Source organism: Rhinoderma darwinii, chromosome 1 (assembly GCF_050947455.1).
Source record: "Rhinoderma darwinii isolate aRhiDar2 chromosome 1, aRhiDar2.hap1, whole genome shotgun sequence".
Classification (NCBI taxonomy): domain Eukaryota; kingdom Metazoa; phylum Chordata; class Amphibia; order Anura; family Rhinodermatidae; genus Rhinoderma; species Rhinoderma darwinii.
The window spans coordinates 427339920-427360613 of NC_134687.1; the positions used below are offsets into that span (position 1 = coordinate 427339920).

Consider the following 20694-nt stretch of genomic DNA (forward strand, 5'->3'; position numbering starts at 1 on the left):
TCGACCCCTTACAATTTGGTTTCCGCACTCTACAGAAACTGTTCTTACTAACGTCTTAAATGATCTCCTGATGGCTAAATCTAATGGCAACTTTTCTCTCCTGATTCTTCTGGATCTCTCTGCAGTCTTTGACACTGTAGACGACTCTTACTCGGTATGTCCCACTCTATTGCCCTTAAATACACTGCTCTTTCTTCTTCCTGCCTCTCTGACCACTCATTCAATGTATAATTTGCTGGATCTACTAGTTCTCCCCTTCTCCTTGCTATCGGAGTTCCTCAGGGATCAGTCCTAGGTCCGCTTCTCTTTTCTCTCTACACAGCCCCTATTGGACAAACCATCAGCAGATTTGGCTTCCAGTACCATCTCTACGCTGATGACACCCACTTATATGCCTCTTCCCGTGACATCACCCCTGCTCTAATACAGAACACCAGTGATTGTCTGTCCGCTGTCTCTAACATCATGTCCTCTCTCTATCTGAAACTGAATCTTTCTAAAACTGAGCTCCTTGTGTTTCCACCATCTAGTAAACTTACCTAAACCTGATGTCTTCATTTCAGTGTGCCGTACTATGCCCACTGTCTTGGGGTAATTTCAGTGTGCCGTACTGTGCCCGCTGTCTTGGGGTAATTTCAGTGTGCGGTACTACGCCCGCTATCTTCCCTTTACTCCTTATATTCCATCCCTTGGACACTCATGTCACCTGCACCTCATTGTCGCTCTGATTCACTCTCGTCTAGACTACTGTAACTCATTACTAATCGGTCTTAGACTACATTCACACGAGCGTGACAGATTTACTTGCGTAAAAAATGCGTGTAAATCTGGTCCGTGTGCGTTGCGTTATTGCATCTGTGCTTTGTGAGTGGCATGTGTTGTTCACGCATATGCAAAGCACTTTTTTTTTTGTAATGGAATTGATGAGCAAATCACGCACAGCACACGGATGCACATGCGTGGTTTTCACGCACCTATTGACTCCATTGAAAACGCACCAATATAGGACATGCAGTGAGTTTCACGCAACGGACACACGCTGCGTGAAAACTCCTGCATGTGAGAATGGCCCCATTGAAATCAATGGGTCCGTGTGCTGTGCGTGATTTCCATCAGCAGCACACGGACGAGATTCACGCTCGTGTGAATGGGCCCTAACTCTCACTAAACTCTCCCCTCTCCAATCTATTGTTAATGCAGCAGCCAGGCTCATCTTTCTGACCAACCGCTATACCAACTCCTCTACCCTGTGCCAGTCACTGCACTATTTAACCATTCCCTTTATAATAAAGTTTAAACTTATTACTCTCATCCACAAAGCTCTCCACAGTGCTGCACCTCCTTACATCTCCTCCCTCATCTCTGTCTACAATCCTACCCATGACCTACATTCTGACCAAAATTAAAGAGGCTCTGTCACCACATTATAAGTGCCCTATCTCCTATATAAGAAGATCGGCGCTGTAATGTAGGTGACAGTAATGCTTTTTATTTAGAAAAACGATCTATTTGAAACCACTTTATGAGCGATTTTTAGCTTTATGCTAATGAGTTTCTTAATGCCCAAGTGGGCTTGTTTTTACTTTCGACCAAGTGGGCGTTGTACAGAGGAGTGTATGACGCTGACCAATCAGAGTCATGCACTCCTCTCCATTCATTTACACTGCAGAATCGCGTTCTTACTAGAACACGATCTGCAGCCACATACACAGAGATTAACGTTAATCAAGTGTCCTGATAATGAATATACATGACCTCCAGCCTGGACGTCATGTGTATTCAGAATCCTGACACTTCTCTGTGAGATTCCAGCAAGCCACGCATAATCTCGCGAGATTACGAGTTAAACGAGATTTCATTTCCCTTGCTGGAAATCTCACAGAAAAGATTCAGAAGTGTCAGGATTCTGAATACACATAACGTCCAGGCTGTATGTCATGTATATTCATTATCAGGACACTTGATTAACGTTAATGTCTGTGTATGTGGCTGCACATCGCTGCTGTGTAAATGAATGTAGAGGAGTGCATGATGCTGATTGGTCAGCGTCATACACTCTGTACAACGCCCACTTGGTCTAAAGTAAAACACGCCCACTTGGGCATTAAGAAACTCATTAGAATAAACCAAAATCGCTCATAAAGTGGTAAAAATAGATCGTTTTTTTAAATAAAAAGCACTGCTGTCACCTACATTATAGCGCCCATCTCCTTATGTAGGATATAGGGCACTTATAATGTGGTGACAGAGCCTCTTTAACATCCTCCATAATCCGAACCTCCCACTCCCGTCTCCAAGATTTTTCTTGTGCTGCACCAGTTCTCTGGAATGCACTACCCCAGACAATCTGATCTATTCCCAACATCCACAGTTTAAACGTGCCCTGAAAACACATATTTTTGACAGGACTATCACATTCCCTAATCCGACTCCTTTTCTTTACACCAACCCCCCTATTACATTAGTCATTACTATCCCCCACACTCCTTGCACCCTAATGCACTTCATATCCGTCACACACAGATACTGGCTGGTGACCGGCTCATGCAGCTTTATGTGTACAACCTCATATGTATAAAAGATGGCTGGACTATTGTACTAAACAAGCACCTTTTACCTCTTGTGTCCCCTCTATTTCCTCATAGATTGTAAGCTCTTGCGAGCCGGGTCCTCACTCCTCTTGTTTGAATTGTAAATTAGTTTTGTCAATATGTAATGTCTGATATTGTCTGTACAATGTACCCCCTGAATTGTAAAGTGCTGCGGAAAATGTTGGTGCTATATAAAGAAAGATTATTAAAGCTCATAGGATCACAATAGTTACAGTAAGTTTTTTTGGTCCATACTGATGGAAAAACTGATGACAGTTTGCATCAGTTTTTCAATCCATCAGACATTAATCTCAATGATAAAAACAGATTATGACAGATCCTATAAAAGACAAAAAAAATCACGAATGGAGCTGATGAAGACTGATACAAACCGACGCATCAATTAGAGTTTCATAGAAGTTCATAGAATCCGTCAATGGATCTATCATGATTGCAAGTATGAAATACATTTTTCTAGGAACAGAACATAGTTCTTTCCATATGTTCCACCCTGCAGCGTTATAACATTGATGGCGTACAGTATGTACATAAACATGTTGTTGCAGTGCGAGCTCATGCTGAGGACTTGTTTTTTAGAACATCCTATTTTTATGTCTCTCTAGGCACGGCATTCCTGGGTGTTTATCTGCTGTATATTCTATAAAGAAGAACATACCTGAGTGTTTTTTTTTTAACACAGATTTCAAACCTTTCACACAGTGACCCAGCCCTCCTCCCCCCTGCTTGGGTATCTCAGAACAGTCTTGTATCTTCCATTTGACTGAGAGGCTCCTTCTCCCCCTCCTCATGTTTACTATGTTATCCAGTAACCAGTCTGACCAGTTTGAGCCGTCTATGATGAAGTTGCAGAACAACCAAGGACAGGGGGGGGGGGGGTCTCGTTGGACCTGCAAAGGGGTCTTTGAACTCCTTTTGGTAAATGAGTCTTAAAATAGCCAGCATTTCCTTTAGCTGCTTGTTACCTCCCACCACTGGACCCTTTTGGTATTGTCTAAGACTAACATCTCCTTTAGCTGTAAAATCTGACAGCTGTGCAGATAGGAGGGAGGGTGGGGGGTGTGCTGGGGGTGTGTTTCTAACAGGGCTCTGATTGGTGCCAGGGAATAGTCCTGGTCCTATAAGAGTCTATCAGTGTGAAGCATCCTTGTCCTTCACTGAGTAGCAAGCAAATCTTATTCAAACTACAGCACCTATCATCCGGCAGCAGGTGAGCGCACCTTCATCAATATATCAATCATTTCATTTTTTCCTTTCTACTTCCCACTTTATATAATTCTTCATTTAAAATTTTTAGTGTGTTACTATGTTACTAATTTGAATTGGATTGTATATTATTTATTGAAAGATTTTTTTTAATATATAGAAATATTGTAAGAAATGATAGCACTTATTCTACTTTCCTACAGCTGAGCTGGTAATCTGCCTAGTTATGCAGCCAAACAGGGATGAAGAATGTATCAATGCATAGCTGGATTTGCCTCTCAGGAAGTTTGGGAAGCTGGGTAATAAACCCTTGACAAACCCTGGGGGAGCTGCAATACTAGCCAAATTTGGTTGTCAACCATTTTTCTAGGAAAAAAAATATGAGTTTCAGACTTAGGTGCTCCTAATCCTTAAAAAAGTTGCGAAATGCTCTGTTGCATGCCATATGTATGGAGGTAATATCTCTATACATATATACAGCACCCGACAGATCCTGTATGGCAGCACACAGAGGCTGTACGGCTCCGTACCAAGGAGTTGTACGGCCTCTGTGCACTGTAAATACTTGTATTCCCCATAAAACAACAATTCAGGAGCATCTTCTCCTAGAACTCTGCAGTGTGCCATTCCTGTTATTCCTCTCAGAAAATTATTAAATATATTGTCACCTAGGTGTTACCATTCCTCTTGTCAAAGGGGCATACCCCATACAGAGTCTAAAACTGTGAGCACTGATTGGACATTGTCAGTCTATGTAGGGACACATCCCCAGCTGGTAATACACAGTTTGTGGGAAAAATAACAGAGGAATGACGCAATGCAGAGTTCTAGGGGAAGATGCTCTAGAACTGTTATTTCATGGAGAATACTTACTAAAACAGATATGTCAGGAGAGCTGACAGATCCTCTTTAAAGGGATTGTCCGGGCACAGACAACTGATGACCTCCTGAGCACTGAGACCCCCACCAATCGCTAAAACGAAGCAGCAGAAGTGCTCGTGTGAGCGCTCAGCCGCTTAGTTTCTGTTCGGCTTTTTCCTGAAAGCCGATGTAGCGGAGTATGGGCTCATAGACTTTCTATTGAGCCCGCACTCCGATACATTGATTTCCGGAAAAAGCCGAACAGACATGAACCGGCTGAGCGCTCACACGAGGGCTTCAGCTGCTTCATTCTAGCGATTGGTGGGGGTCTCAGTACTCGGACCCCCACCAATCAAAACTTCTGACATATCATTATGACATGTCAGAAGTTTGTCAAACGTTTAGCTACACTTTAAGCATTTGTGTGTAAACATGGGGGGGATTTATAAACAGCGTGTTAGCATTTAGGAGTCTGTGAAACTGGCACATGTGGCATGATGAATTTAGCATTTGCTAGATATGTTATATGTGAGGTACAAAAATTACAAATAGGGAAGAGGGGGGGAGGTAATCCTGCAGCTCACCATAAGTTGAGTCAGAGAACAGACAGCGCCCGGATTCCCGCACGGCCAGCGGCGAACAACAGGGAAAAAATAGAGCCAAGATCCAGCGCTGAGTGTAAGTAAAAAGGAACTCCTGTTCCAATTTTATTGGTATAACAAAAATAAAATAAACTATATAAAAATAGTTCTGTAGTATAGCAGAGTACAAAGATGAGAGATGGGTGAAGGATCAGAGTAAACCCCGTTGAATTGTGCCACGCGTTTCTGACACGTCTTGTGTCCTTATTCATGGCATGCATGTGAGGTGGCATGAGAGAAAGTGCCCGGCAAACTGCACCTCATTTATCATTCACAAAAATGTTTTATTTTCTTTAGTCAATTTGGTGCATTTTCAACTGCTTTTTTCTAGACACTTTCCAAAACTGTAAAGGATAAGCGCAGCAATAGTCTAAAACCCATAACCCCACGTATTGCTGAGTTCTGGTCCCCACTGATTCTAATAATTCCCTTGGTATGCATCTTCTAATGACACATGAACATAATATTAAGTCTGCAAAGCTGATTTTTATTATAAAAAAAGAATAAAAATATAACTGTGATTTATTGCACTTACTTGACTGGCTGTGAGAAGTTTAGAGGATGAGGATCTGTGAATACTTCATGCTGTTAGCACATGCACAAGTGCATCATGGGAACTCTTCTAACAAGAGTGCTGCTTCCTAGGAAACTTTAATACAAAGAAAAACCGGGAGTAACTAGAATTTTCTGGTTCTGTAGAGCAAATGTTTTGACAGTGATTCGTCACCAGGGTGGCATCACATTGCAGTGTACAATATAAACCTCATCTGGGATTTCACTCGCTCAGTATGGCAGTTTTGCTTCATACAGTTTAGAATACCCGGCTTTATGGTGCTGTGCACTAAATCTTTAAATGTTATACTAAATTTTTTTATTGCAGTTTTAATGTATACAAAATAATGTATAAAAAAGTTACTACAGTATATGCAAATATTTTATATTTATATTATATATTTATTTATTTTTGCTACACCTTCAAAAAGAGACCGACAGCTCTCTGTAAATATTGCACACCAGTAATATGGTAGAGGTAGCTTCTGCCACTGGTAATAGGGCTCATACAAATATACTTTCCTAATTTTGTAATTTTGTAGCTGTATATATGACCGATTACATTACAAATGTATATAATTACCACAAATTATTCTCAAAGGTGGATTTGCATAGGCGCCTTGTCCAGAATAAGGGTATATTAACACGTTGCGGTCGCGAAAAAAACACAATATGATTGTGATGTGTGACTACACCCTTTGGCTAGATTGAGACCAACATGGACAACCTCGGACGTGAAAAACTGTAGTTTTTCACGTCCGAGATATACCCGTGCCGGACGCATTGTCACAGATCCCCCATAGACTAGTGTCTATGGAGGGATGCGTGAAACGCAAGAAAATAGGACATGTCCTTTTTTTTCACTGACCCTTCACACGATCCGTCAACAGTCGTGTAAACGGCCCCATTGAAATACATGTGTCTGTGTGACGGCTGTTGTTTTAACGGCCATCACAAGGACGATTTATACGTTCGTCTGAATGAGCCCTTATTGAGAACAAAGAATAGCATACAAATGGGTCAAATATGGTGGACTTCGATATAGACTGGTATGTCTTTCTTTGGCAACATAAAATAGAAGTCATTTATTTAAAATGTTCTTTGGGTAAATGTGAAGAAAATATGGAGGTTCTTAAATTTGGCAGAATCTGATGGTTTGTGAATTTGTGGTGAATATCAAATTTTTCATCTTATGTAATGCAACATTATGTTATGTTTCTAATTTAACCTAAAGATTGTCAGCACAGTGTATATTTTGTGACAGCAGATTCCATAAAGCCATTATAATTCACAAAAAATGCTACTATAATAGACATAACTTGTTATATTTTCTTATCACTCTATAGATCAACATGCCAGAAATCCGCAGTCTTCATCTGAACACTCCATTAAGAGACAGTGTGCCTATGTCAAAACTATCTCGTGCCAAAGTGTATCTAAAACTTGACAATGCACAACCAACAGGGTCCTTTAAAATCCGTGGGATTGGACATCTTTGTAAAATAGTGAGTAAAACATTTTTGGGAGAAAAGAACATTTATGAATTACTGCAACATCGGTCTACGTAATAAAAAAATTAAAAAAGTGTTACATGGGACCTATAAGGAAGGTTAAACCCATATATGACTTGATTTCTATATGTTTTATTAATAGGGAAATCCATTGAAAATGTATCTTTTGACAAAGAGAAACGTCGCTAGATCAGTGGAGTGGAGTCCAGTGGCTCAGAGATATTCTAAAATAAAGGGTAATTTAAACATGCGGTGCTTCATATGGAATAAGGGAGCTATTGCTCTTGAGAATATTGTTTCTCCCTAGGCAGGCAACCACTGACATCAGGGGTGTAACTAGGAAAGACTGGGCCCCATAGCAAACTCTTGACCGGGGCACCCCCGGGTGCCACAAGCAGCCCCCATTATAAATAGTGCCCCCTGTAGAATGTGCCATACAGCCCCCCTGTACTAGCCCCGCCTATAGACAGTGTCACACCCCATTTGTAGATAGCGCCCCCACCTCCCCATTGTAGATAGTGCCAAACAGCCCCCTGTAGATATCGCCATAAAGCCCCCACTGTATATAGCGCTATACAGCTCCCACTGTATATAGTGCTACACAGCCCCCCTCCCTTGTATATAGTGCCACACAGCCCCCTTAGTAGAAAGTGTAACACAGCCCCCCCCTTAGTAGAAAGGGCCATACAGACCCCTGTAGATTGCGCCACACTCAGCCCCCTGTAGATAGAGCTACAGCCCTCCCCTTGCCAATAGTGCCATACAGTTCCGCCATGTGTATAGTGCCCCACAGCTCCCCCTTGTGTATAGTGCCACACAGCCCCCCCCCCCTTGTGTATAGTGCCACAAGGCAATGGTGCATCCGAGAAAGTTGTATCAGCCAGGGAGATGTCACTCAAACATGGAAAGTTGGGTCTGGAGGCAGGACTATGTGACTCTTCAGGACAGCGGCACCGCCCCATGACCCTCTAATGAGTAATTAGCATATAGTGTGCACCGTTTTAAAAGTGGATTTTAAGGATTTTGCTGCATCTGAATAAAACATACAAGGGAATGTTTGGAAATATTGTCAGGTCATGTATTACCGCATGGTGGCGGTTCAAGGGGTTAAAACTACCTGACAGGTTCCCATTAAATATACAATGAATTGAGAACAATTCCATCTGCCCTGCAATTTTGTTATTATAAATATATCCTATATAATTACAGATCCAGAACCAAGCTCTGACATATATACAGTACCATAACCAAGATCAGTACATAAATACAGCACTAGAACAAAGCTCTGACATATATACAGCACCAGAACAAAGCTCAGTACATAAATACAGCACTAGAACCAACCTCAGTACATATATACAGCACCAGAACAAAGCTCAGTACATATATACAGCACCAGAACCAAACTCATTACATATATATACACAGAACCAAAACCAATCTCATACGTATATACAGCACCAGAACTAAGTTCAGTACTTACATACAGAATCAGAACCAAGATCAGTACATATATACAACACCAGAACAAACCTCAGTACATAAATACAGCACTAGAACCAAGCTCAGTACATAAATACATCCTCAGAATCAAGCTCAGTACATATATACAGCACCAGAACAAAACTCATTACATATATACACAGCACCAAAACCAATCTCATACGTATATACAGCACCAGAACCAAGCTCAGTACTTACATACAGCATCAGAACCAAGATCAGTACATATATACAACACCAGAACAAATACAGCTCAATTTAGTGCAACCTGCCGTATAGGTTTGTACGGCGTAAAACTACAGCTCCCAGCATGGCCTGAACAATAGTAAGGATAGGCTGGGAGATGCTGTTTCACAAAAAAAAAATCATACCACCCATCATCTCGCTGCAGATCACGCAGTGACTACAATACTGATTAGAGGCAGAATAAACATTTACATTAAGTGACTCACCGGTGACGTCTCAGATTCTAGTTCTTTTCTTCTACCTCCGGTACAGACATCTATGATGGATTTCTACCGGGCATGACCCATTTCTGCAGTTTTCCGCTCAGATGTCTCCAGCTTCTCACTTTTAAAACATTTCTGCACCTATAAACAAAGTTAAAATTCTCAACACCTCTAAATATAAAAAAAGCGCCATACACTGCACCTCTACCTATAATAGCGCCATACACTGTGTCCCTGATTATAATAGTACCATACACTGTCACACACACACACCGTGCCCCCTGTAGATAGTGCCCCCATAGCCCCCTGTAGATAGTGACCCCCATAAAGCCTCTGTAGATAGTGACCTACTTAGAAGCCCCTGTAGATAGTGTCCCACATACAACCCTCTGTAGATAGTGCCCACATATGGACTCCAGAGCTGCAAGGCAATAGTGCTAACCACTGAGCCAACGTGCTGCCATACATATAGCTTCCCCTATAGATAGTGCTCCACGTATAGCCCACCTCTGTAGATAGTGTCTCACATATAGCTCCCCCTGTATATAGTGTCCCACATATAGCCCACCCCTGTAGACAGTGCCCTACATATAGCCACCCTGTTGCTAGTACCCCACAGGTAACCCACCCCTGTATATAGTGTCCCACATATAGCCCACCTCTATAGAAAGTGCCCTAAAATATAGCTCCCCTATAGATAGTGCTCTACATATAGCCCACCCCTGTATAGTGTCTTACATATAGCTACCCAGTATATAGTGCCCCAGATATAGACCCCCCCTGTAGATAGTGCCCCACATCCCCACATATAGACCTCCTTGTAGATAGTGGCCCACATATAGACCCCCCTGTATATAATGGCCCACATCCCCACATATAGACCCCCCCTGTAGATTGTGCCCCACATCCCCACATACAGACCACCCCTGTAGCTAGTGGCCCACATCCCCACATATAGACCCCCCTGTATATAGTGGCCCACATATAGACGACCCCCCTGTAGATAGAGCCCCCACTATAGATAATGGCACTCACAGTTTTATGAGAAAAAAAAACAAAAAACTTTACATACTCACATGATCTCCTTCCCATGCTGAGCGCTGGCAATGCAGACATGCTCTCTTCTGAGCAGGTCTGCTGGAGCTGAATGAGCGTCGTCCAATGACGCTGATTGGCGGGGCAGAATGACTTACCCCGTCAATCAGCGCCTGTCAAGCATGTAAGTGGGGCGATGATGTCATCGCGCCGCTAGATAATCAGCGTCATTGTAAGGCGCTGAATGGTCAGACATTCAGCGCTAATGCATGTATTTGGCTGTCGATAGCACCGGGGCCCTCTCCAGTGCTAGCGACGCCTACAGGCATGAGAGGGCCTGTGTCGCCCGGCCCATACTTGTTGAAGGCTCGGCGGCGCAGGCCCCATAGTAGCGGCGCCTAACGCTGCTACCGGCGACATAACGGCTGCTAGCGGCGCCACCGGCCATATGGGGGGTGCATGTCGGGTATGGCACGGGCCCCCTCAAGCCGCGGGCCTCTTAGCGTAACAAAGCCGCGGTAGTTACGCCACTGACTGACATTACAAAGCCCTTTAAAGGCTTTTACACCTTTGAAAGCGATTTATTGTTATTGTTTTTTTCTTTAATAAGGATGTGTATCGGTGAGTTTAGTGCAACATTCTAATTAGTTTTTATAAAAAATAATGTGTACTTTTTCAGATACAGCAGCTTTGTATCCTGTATACAAAGCAGCTGTATCGTGTGCTGAGACTTGTATCTGTCAGGTCCGTGGGACTGATGGGTTCAGTGTCAGCGGGTCCTACGTGTCTCTGACACACATGAGCCAGCTGTAGTCAATCACATCTAAGTTATGAACTTAGATGTGATGGGTAACAGCTCAATCCTGCGTGTCAGAGACACGCAGGACCCGCTGACACTGAACCCATCAGTCCCACGGACCTGATGGATACGGAATTCAGCGCAAGATACAGCTGCTCTGTATACAGAATGCAGAGCAGCTGTATCTCATAAAGTAAAAATAATTTTTAATAAAAAGTCATTATAAAGTTGCACCAAACTCACCGATACACATCCTTATTAAAGAAAAAAAAGGAAAAAAATGTGCAGGTGTACATAGCCTTTAAGACAGAGACTATTCAGAATGGGCCATTATTTGTATATACACAGTTGCCTGGACAGAAAGAGTGAGGCAGACAGACCTGCAGTGGCTGCCTGCACATACCAAGGAAAACGGGGCTCCTTAGATGCTCCTCTTTTTTCCTCTTTCTGTATAACCCTGGAACTTGAGTGACCTAAAAGGTACATCTGCCCTTAATGAGAAGACTAGTGCTAGATGTGTTATGGTTAGCGTGGGTGGCCCTATAATAATTTGAATTGAGCATGTACCACTGGTGGGCCCCTTGTCTACTCCACCATGTAGACAAGGGGCAAGATTGTCATGTCTTCTTTTTATACCCAGGTTTGTCTGAGTGCTGATTTTGATCCTGTGGGGGCTGTATTAGAAACAAAGCTCCATTCCTGTACATGGGCAGGGGCAGGTATTGCAGCTGAGCCCCATTCAAGTGAACTCCTTATAGGTCCCATTTAATTTATTTTTTTTCTAACAAACTAGAAGCATAAATGATTTTGTGCTTTTCTTAATACGTGTGATAAGGCTACATTGCTTCAATTCTTTAGTAACAGATATTTACAAGCATTTTTGTTAGGGAATCACTATCTATACTACGGAAACAGCGCACCGTGTTCTTATGTGTACATTAGAACAACACTCCAAGTCACTCAATCTTCTCGTTTTTACGATATAGAGAACTCTATATGAACTTTCATGAATAATTACATAAAATAGCTATAGCAGTCAAAATTATACTAAACCATGCAACTTTTAACAACAATCTGTCCTAGTGATCACAGATTTTTCCTATTTATTAGTGGTAAAAGCATTACATAGTATTACGAATTACATTGGGCAATGCACATAAACAAAGGATGCCAGGATCCAGATGATTTTCCATGTAACAAACCTCTCCGCTTTAGGTGATCACTAGAATCATGGCTGTTGTCAGTAAAGTGAAGTTTTACATTTTTCTATAGAAAAAAGCAGAATTAAAGCAATGCATTTCTATCTTACAGTGGGCAGAACGTGGATGTAAACATTTTGTGTGTTCTTCAGGTGAGTTTACCAGTGGATTTACCTTTCTTACTACTATTCCTCCGGATAACTCCCTTATGGCGGGTGTGCACAAGCTTTTCCGGTCCAACGACCACAAAGTCAGATTGTACCATTCCCAATGGCCGCAATGTACAGGTATTCCGATCAGAGCATTTCTGGAACTACCACCTATTGAGAAGAATGGGGGTCCCCTGCTCAGCTATCCAGAGAAAAGGTGGTCACATATGCACGAGGCTATCTCCATTGCATGTGCGGCCACCTCTTCTCATCCTCTCTGGCGTGCTTTTGCATATGACATAAAAGTCTTAGACGGGAATAACCTTTTTGGCTACGTTCACACAGGGCGGATACATGGGTAAATGTACACAGCATATCCACCCTGGCGGCCGCAGGGAATTTCGTCCGAAAAACCGCACCAAATTGTGGCAGTTTTTCGGCCAGAATGTCTGCTGCGGAAAACTGCGCGTTAAAAAAAAAACCACACACTTACCCTCTGACGTCCTGCAGACCAGCTTCCTGGGATGACCTTTTATCCCATGTGACACATGGAATGAAACGTCATCCCAGGAGGCCGGCCTGGAGGAAGAAACACAGAATTCTGGGTAAGTATAAGATTCTTGTTTCTCTGAGTTGCATTTTTTGCAGCAGAATCGCAGCTTTTCCGCCGCAAAAAAAGCAACATCTGCTATTTGTTACGGGTTTTACCTCTCCTATAAATTCAATTGGGAAAACCCGAAAAAAAAGAAGCAGCGATTACGCAAATACTATTGACAAGCTATGGATTAAAAAAACGTATAATTTACGCAGCATGTGGATGAAATTTAAAATCTCATTCACTGCTACTGTATTATGCTTCAGATTTTCCGCAACAAAATACTTTGCAGGAGAAACCGCAGTATTTATGCAACGTGTAAACCCGGCATTGAAGGAGCAATCAGGGTAAAACTGATTCACTATGTTATGCCTCATGCAGGCCTGAGATGCCATGACACAGGGATTCAAAAAACACCAAATAAAAAATACCAGTCATAGTCTGCGCTGGGCATAACAGTGACTGTTTTTTCTGGATTATTCCTTTAAATTGCTTAAAATGGAACTCCTACAATTATTGGAGATAGGAGCTTGTTTTTTTCTATGGCCAGAATGTTACAAAATGTACTAACTGGTCAGAACAGCAATAGAATCAGTTAAATATGTTCTTCAACCACAGATGTTTAATTAGAAGTCTTTGATATGATATAGGACTCAACTACCATTACACAGGGCACATGGTTTAATCATGTGGTTTCACATTTTTTTTTTTCTTAGGAGGTAATGCTGGCCTGGCAGCGGCTTATAGTGCCCGTATGCTGTCTATCCCTGCCACTATTCTCGTGCCAGTTACTACTCCAAACTTCACCATTCAGAGAGTCAAAGATGAAGGGGCTACAGTCTGCGTAGTGGGAGAGGTGAGTTCATTTTTCCTCAGCTGGAAATATTGAAAAGACACAAAAAGCAAAGTATTGGCACAACTCACAACCCTGTTAAAGATTCCCTTTAATCCACCAAAATATATCAATTGACCTTTAAAAAAAATTGCAAATCTCCGCATAGTAAATTAGTTGAATAGTCATGTAGCATAACATAGTATCGGTGCTATATTAACTTTGTGTCCTAAATTCTCACGAAGCCTTATTCTCCTTGCAGATGCTTGATGATACTATCGAGCATGCGAAGGAGCTAGTGAAGAATAACCCGGGGTGGGTGTACATCCCTCCATTTGATGATCCTTTGATATGGTAAGATATATTTGAAAAATACCTGATTTCTTATTAAATATTGTCATCATTTATATGAAAAGTAGTTTACGTTTTTATTGTGTGAAATGCGTCAGACATTAGCATACATATATAAACTGACTTGTAGGAACTGGTACAATCGTTACAAGTTGTTTCGCTTTGATTTATTATCCAATATTTATTGTTAAACCCTTTTTATATTTTTATAGGGAAGGCCACACCTCACTGGTAAAAGAAATGAAGGAAAGTCTACCTTCAAAACCAGGAGCAATTGTCCTCTCAGTTGGTGGCGGGGGAATGCTCTGTGGAGTAGTCCAAGGCCTCCATGAAGTGGGCTGGAGTAATGTTCCAATCATTGCAATGGAAACAAAAGGCGCTCACAGTCTTAATGCGGCACTAGAGGAAGGGAAATTGGTGACTCTTCCTGAAATTACCAGGTATAGTAATGTACAAATTGCTAGCAACATGGTATGTATGAAGTGAGAATAAAACATTTCAATGTTGTGAATGACAATGTCATTGTCATTTTATAGGTCCCATATTCTTTGCTGATTATTTTCTTAATATATCTTTATAGTAGTCAGGGCTAAATTTATTTGATACATAGATCAGAATACTCTGCATAGATACAGATTAAAATCTGGATTCCTGCAGGCACCACTACAGAGAGGACGGTATGAACCCTGTGTATTGCTATTGGATTTGGAGTCTGAGCGATTCCTAGGTGTTCACCCTGTTACTTTTGTACCAAGACGTGGACTTGGCTGCTAAGAATTCCAAGGTCCCTACTCAAAGAGTAGTCTCCGTTGGCAACTGCTGAAGTGCACAGATATAGTACCAAAAACAGTAGGTAAGATACACGGTCAATACTAGTGGAAGTCATGGTAGGCGGTGGACAATCCCACATGTGAGATGGGCCGAAGATCTGGACATGCAGAATAGGGTCGTAATAAAAAACGGGCAGAGAGTCAGGGCAGGCAGCAGACAGAACAAGATCAAGGTCAACAGTAAATCCAAATGGCAATCCAGCTATGAACATACTAGCAGGCTAGGTATGGAACCCAACGTTCAGGCCCAGAGCAAAAGGGGAGGTTATCTAATATACCCTCAGTGAATTGTCATGCGCTGGCCCTTTAAGGCCACCCCAGCAGACGTCAGATGGCCTGGAGGAGAGCGACGGCGGGGGGATGCCGAAAGCAAAGTGGAATGACGTCGTCGGCCAGGACAGTAAAGACGCTGGGGAGAGGCGAGTATACAGCGGGAGCGGACATGGCCATGATAAGCTTACTGCAAACTGTTTTTATTATGGAGTTCAATGTATGTGCAGTATGTAGTAAGCTGCCCCTAGTGGTGGCTGCAGGCAGGTAAAATATTAAAACCTGGCTATGTCTATGCAAGGGATTTTGAGTTCTGATATGGAAATAATGGTGCTTCAACTGCTATAAAGATGTATTAAAATCAGCATATAATTTTGCCTCTATTTAGATAAAAGAAATAAAAAAGTGGATATTCAACTAAAAGTTTCCTGTTTTTCCAAGATATATAGAGCCATTTGGAATAAGTATTTACTATGTGAATGCAATTTACCTGATCACGACCCCCAGTAATTCCACGGCTCCCACCTCTCAAGCACAAGCTACGCAGCCAGAAGTTATTAGCTGAACTAGATCCTGCACCCGCTAAACAATTTAGCCTGTATAAGAATATCTGACTGGCTTCGATAAATGAGGCAAATTCAAGGAAATAGGAAGAGTTTAAATTATAATAAAGCATTATCCTGAGTCTGCTTTATATATTATTAATATTTAGATGCAATTATGTTACAAACTCAAGACAAAATAATGATAGATGATCGTAAAAAATAATTAAAGCTGATACATGAAAATACATGCCTTCAAACTTGCCCTTAAGACACATGAGAGAACTGTCAGCCGAACACTCGTTCAGTCTACAGCTATTTGTCCTGATTCCTCCATTGGCAAGATGCACGCTCGGCTGAGCATACATGTTTATTTCATTAACGAAAGGTAAAAAAAAAAGCCACTGATGGACCCCTTTGGCAGCAGCTTACCTCTTTGGGGAACAAAGGATCCAACATGTTGTATTTCAACTTGCCCAGATCCTTCCTTTCCCTGCCATTGGGGGCAACGTCTTGAGACGGTACTGGCTCAAATAAACGATCATAGATACTTAATTTTAAACTATAGCCTGATTTTTAATAACCAAAACATATGGTTATGGAATCAGGGTTTTCTATGTACTTTTAACATTCCAATCTGCTACTTTCTTCCAATCGTAAAGTGGACCTCTCAGCTATCCTGACATGTAATTGCTGTAACTGCTTGTAATCTCCAGGAAATAACTATTCTGGATAATTTTTTCTTATAACTCGACGTTGGGCCATTTCTCAGTTATACTGCTAAAGATTTATGAATAAATTGACAACTGGGTGTTTTCCAATACCGGACAACTGATGACCCATCCACCGGATAGGTCATAAGTATATGATCAGTGGGGGTCCAACACCCAGATCCCACATCAATCAGCTGCTCCGGCTACCGGACGCCCATGCTGGAATCAGTTGGCTCCAGTCACGGAATAGTGACCGAGCTGCAGTACAGCAGCTCTGCTCCTATTCAAGTGAATAGAAGAACTGCAGTTCTGCAGCACGGCCACTATGCAACGCACGGAGCCAACTGATTCCGGCTCTGTACACTGCCTAGTGTGCAATGACATCCGGTGCCTGCAGGCAACCGGAGCAGCTGATCAGTGTGGGGTCCAGGTGTGAGGCACGCACCGATCATATATTGAGGACCTATCTGGTGGATAGGTCATAAGTTGTCCGGTAATGGAAAACCCCTTTAATCCTTTAGATCGCGTCAAGTGTTTGAAAAATACACACCAACGCTATGAATGGCGGTCTTTGATTTGCTATCGAAAATGTTCTTTGTTCTTTTGTCTTTAGATAGGATCTCTGTTCCACCAATATATAGAGCTTTAGTATGTCACATATACTTATCGGTTAAACGTCTATTAGCAAAACACTGGAAGTCTGCCACGTCTCCTCCCTTGAAAGGGATTATTGAAATGGTTTAATCGCACTATATACGTGAGAGACTTTTTGCATTTTGCCAGAATAGACTCGGTCGCTTTAATGCCCAATGGCAACCATGGACGTCCTTCTTTCCTTGTTAAAAGTGATTATGTATTGGAAAACATTACCCTTCCCTTCATATAGTGGAAGTTTTCTTGCTTGTATGTTTACCTGAATAGAAGTATAGATTTATTCTTCAGGGTTAACACTATCCCCCCCCCCCCTTCTCACTTTATTGGTTGTACATTGAGATTTAGAACTATTGTATCCGCATGTAATGTTGTTTATCTAGTTTAATAACAATTTAATGATTTAACAAAAAACAAAACGACACTCTAAAACACTGTTTTCCCTTTTAGCGTGGCTAAGACATTGGGGGCCAGGACTGTGGGGGCTCAAACACTGAAAGTGGCTCAAGAACACCCGGTTTTCTCTGAGGTCATCTCTGATCAAGATGCTGTAATGGCCATTGAGAGGTTCCTAGGTAAGCAATTACAGAGAACGCAAAGAATACTGCAGCAGGCAGAATGGATTACATTTTTACAAAAATACATAAATAACACACACATTATATATATATATATATATATATACACACACACACACACACGTGAAGTTGCTAATGTGTCATGATGCAGATATACGAATTGCCAGATTTTACTGCACAGAGTAAAGCTACTCAATTATTTTTAGTTCCATATGTATACCTAACACTAGTATTTTTTTTTTTTTTTTTTACTTGTCTATTTGGATTATATAACATTGTATGATATATTAAATCAGAACTGGAAGCACAACTACATCTAGATAATGTAGTAGATTATCTTTATTGTACACTAAACTTTACGTCTCCGTGCATTTTGTTGACTTGCCTTCTGTCCATCTTTCTAGATGATGAGAAGATGCTTGTTGAACCAGCATGTGGTGCAGCTCTTGCTGCCGTATACAGCGACGTGATTGGAAAGCTACAGAAGGAGGGCAAATTGAATAAAGATCTGTCATCTGTGGTCATTATAGTCTGCGGTGGAAACAACATCACCCTCACACAACTCTTCCGACTTAAGGAGCAGTTGGGCATTGAGTCTGTCAGTGCTGCATAGAAACCGTACATTCTAGACATTTGGACTAAGTCATGGTACCAGTTTCCTAGGAATTGCATTAACGTCTTACCAAGGAATGTAAGAAACAGGGCAACAGTAATACAGGTGCCAAACAAAACCCAGGTTCAGTGTTCCTATATCCGATATATGTGTAGGGCATTATCTGCACATTTCTAGACCATAGGACCAAAAAAGAAATAAATGCTGGGAAACAAGGAAATATTGAAAATACAAAAATGCTTTATTAACATACAATAAGTCATATAATAGTAAAAGAATCCATAGACCGACAGTAAAAACACGGATACTCAGCTGGGGATTTACCCAAATATGTACAATAGTACATGAAGTATGTGTGGATCCCCGAATAGAAATGTTCTGAGAAATGTATAAGGGAGTATTATAAAGTAGTCAACTTAATTACGTAAATCACGCATGTGCGCGTGCACAGTGGCGCAGAATAACTATCATAAAAACATGGGTCAAAGTCCAAAAGCTATTTGCAAGCAATGGCTGATCTTATAGTCCTGGTATAAACGCCTAGGTACCACACACGACCCCCAGACGAAGGCATTAGCGCCAAAACGCGCGTTGGGGTGGAGCTCAGCTGTGGTTACTCTGTCTCCTGACCATGGGTATGTTAAACTTTTACACCATGTTCTACCTTTTTGTGTAACATATCTCCTCTACTTTCTGCTTTGCATGTTCGGTTTCCTTGCTTGCACAGCATATGTGTGGTATCTAGGCGTTTATACCAGGACTATAAGATCAGCCATTGCTTGCAAATGGCTTTTGGACTTTGACCCATGTTTTTATGATATTTATTCTGCGCCACTGTGCACGCGCCCATGCTTGATTTACATAATTAAGTTGACTACTTTATAATACTCCCTTATACATTTCTCATAACATTTCTATTGGGGGATCCACACATACTTCATATACTATTTGGGTAAATCCCCAGCTGAGTATCCATCTTTTTACTGTCGGTCTATGGATTCTTTTACTATTATATGACTTATTGTATGTTAATTAAGCATTTTTTGTATTTTCAATATTTCTTTGTTTCCCAGCATTTATTTCTTCTTTTTTGGTCCTATATATTTAGTATTGATGCTGTTTGGGTTTAACACCCTTGAATCAAAGCATTGAAGTTCATATATATCCTATTTCGTATTTCTTCTATTGGGATATATTGATTCATGTTGCTTTTTCGGTTTTGTTGCATTCCTAGACCAGTTGTCCTCAGCAGGTTGCGCTGGTGTTGGGTACTGAATGGCAGTAACTTTTTACAGGAGGCTGTTCCGACTACGTGCTCATGCACAAGACCTGTCAGTACTCCTCATCTGATCTTATCCTCTGGTATCCAGAGATGTTTTTAGCGGTGTTACAGCCTAAATCTTTGCATAAGGCGGTCAGACTATCGTGGATTGCAGGGAGAAGAATACCGTATTCATTTACGTAGTAGAGACCAGATGAATAGGCCCATAAAGGCTAGTTGAAAGTAATTATTATATATGTAACCACTACCTCTATGTTCTGTGGAGCATCACTGTGAATACATTGTATGACAAGAAATATGTTTATCTGAATTGCTGCATGTGAGTCGAATAACTGATTTTATTTCTAGTGTACTCTATACGTATTATGTTTCACTACTATCTGTCATTAAACCACTTTATATATCAAATCTACAATGAACATTTATTTTTTTTTAACTCGTTTTATTGAACTCCAAGCTTGCAATAAACAATATACGATGTTACAGTAAATCAAACTGTAGTACATGAAAATTGAGCACATATCATTCCATACAGTACATATTACAGATCATACAGTACATCCTAACCGTACATGTTCAAAATTATCCAAGTTTAATCATAGTTTATTCCGTTATACCTATATTTAGTAGGAATCGTTCTACACATATTTTACTGCAATAAGGAGTGCATTCTCCCTCTCGTACCCAAGGTTTCTGATGTTGCGAGCCAGCCATCCCAAATCTTCCCAAACTTCTGTTCACGTTTCCTATTTTTGTATACCACTTTCTCAAACGGTATGACAGTATTAACTAGTGATTTCCATTGCTCGACCGTGGGAGATTTATCCGCCATCCATCTCAGGGCTATAGCCTTCCGGGCCAGAAATAAAGTCTCCCTGATAAACACCCGTATATGAAACGTCCATCTTTCCTCCTGCAGCAAA

General features: G+C 41.4%; 2 protein-coding genes across 3 annotated transcripts in view; one reads left to right on the forward strand and one right to left on the reverse strand.

Annotated features, from left to right (window-relative positions):
- SDSL (serine dehydratase like) overlaps window positions 1-5959 on the reverse strand; it is an 88231-nt gene extending 82272 nt beyond the window's left edge. Inside the window, exon 1 of one of the 2 annotated variants that reach the window (XM_075830198.1) lies at window positions 5853-5959. The gene's annotated coding sequence lies outside the window, so the exon portion shown is untranslated. The remainder of the gene's footprint in view (window positions 1-5852) is intronic. The other variant, XM_075830215.1, reaches the window with a different exon arrangement.
- Window positions 3777-18697, forward strand: LOC142655728 (L-serine dehydratase/L-threonine deaminase-like). The gene is made up of 8 exons (XM_075830228.1): window positions 3777-3819; window positions 7216-7374; window positions 12478-12517; window positions 13826-13965; window positions 14204-14295; window positions 14505-14732; window positions 17749-17873; window positions 18281-18697. The coding sequence occupies exons 2-8, from the start codon at window positions 7222-7224 to the stop codon at window positions 18487-18489; spliced, it is 987 nt and encodes a 328-aa protein (XP_075686343.1). The 5' UTR covers window positions 3777-3819; window positions 7216-7221; the 3' UTR covers window positions 18490-18697.
- Window positions 18698-20694: the final 1997 nt, after the last annotated feature.

Excerpts from the sequence above, each read along its gene's own strand:
- LOC142655728 (XM_075830228.1), top strand. The coding sequence starts at position 7,222 with ATGCCAGAAATCCGCAGTCTTCATCTGAACACTCCATTAAGAGACAGT. Across the intron at positions 7,375-12,477 it reads TTGGACATCTTTGTAAAATA|TGGGCAGAACGTGGATGTAA; the intron begins GTGAGTAAAACA and ends TCTATCTTACAG. Across the intron at positions 13,966-14,203 it reads CAGTCTGCGTAGTGGGAGAG|ATGCTTGATGATACTATCGA; the intron begins GTGAGTTCATTT and ends TTCTCCTTGCAG.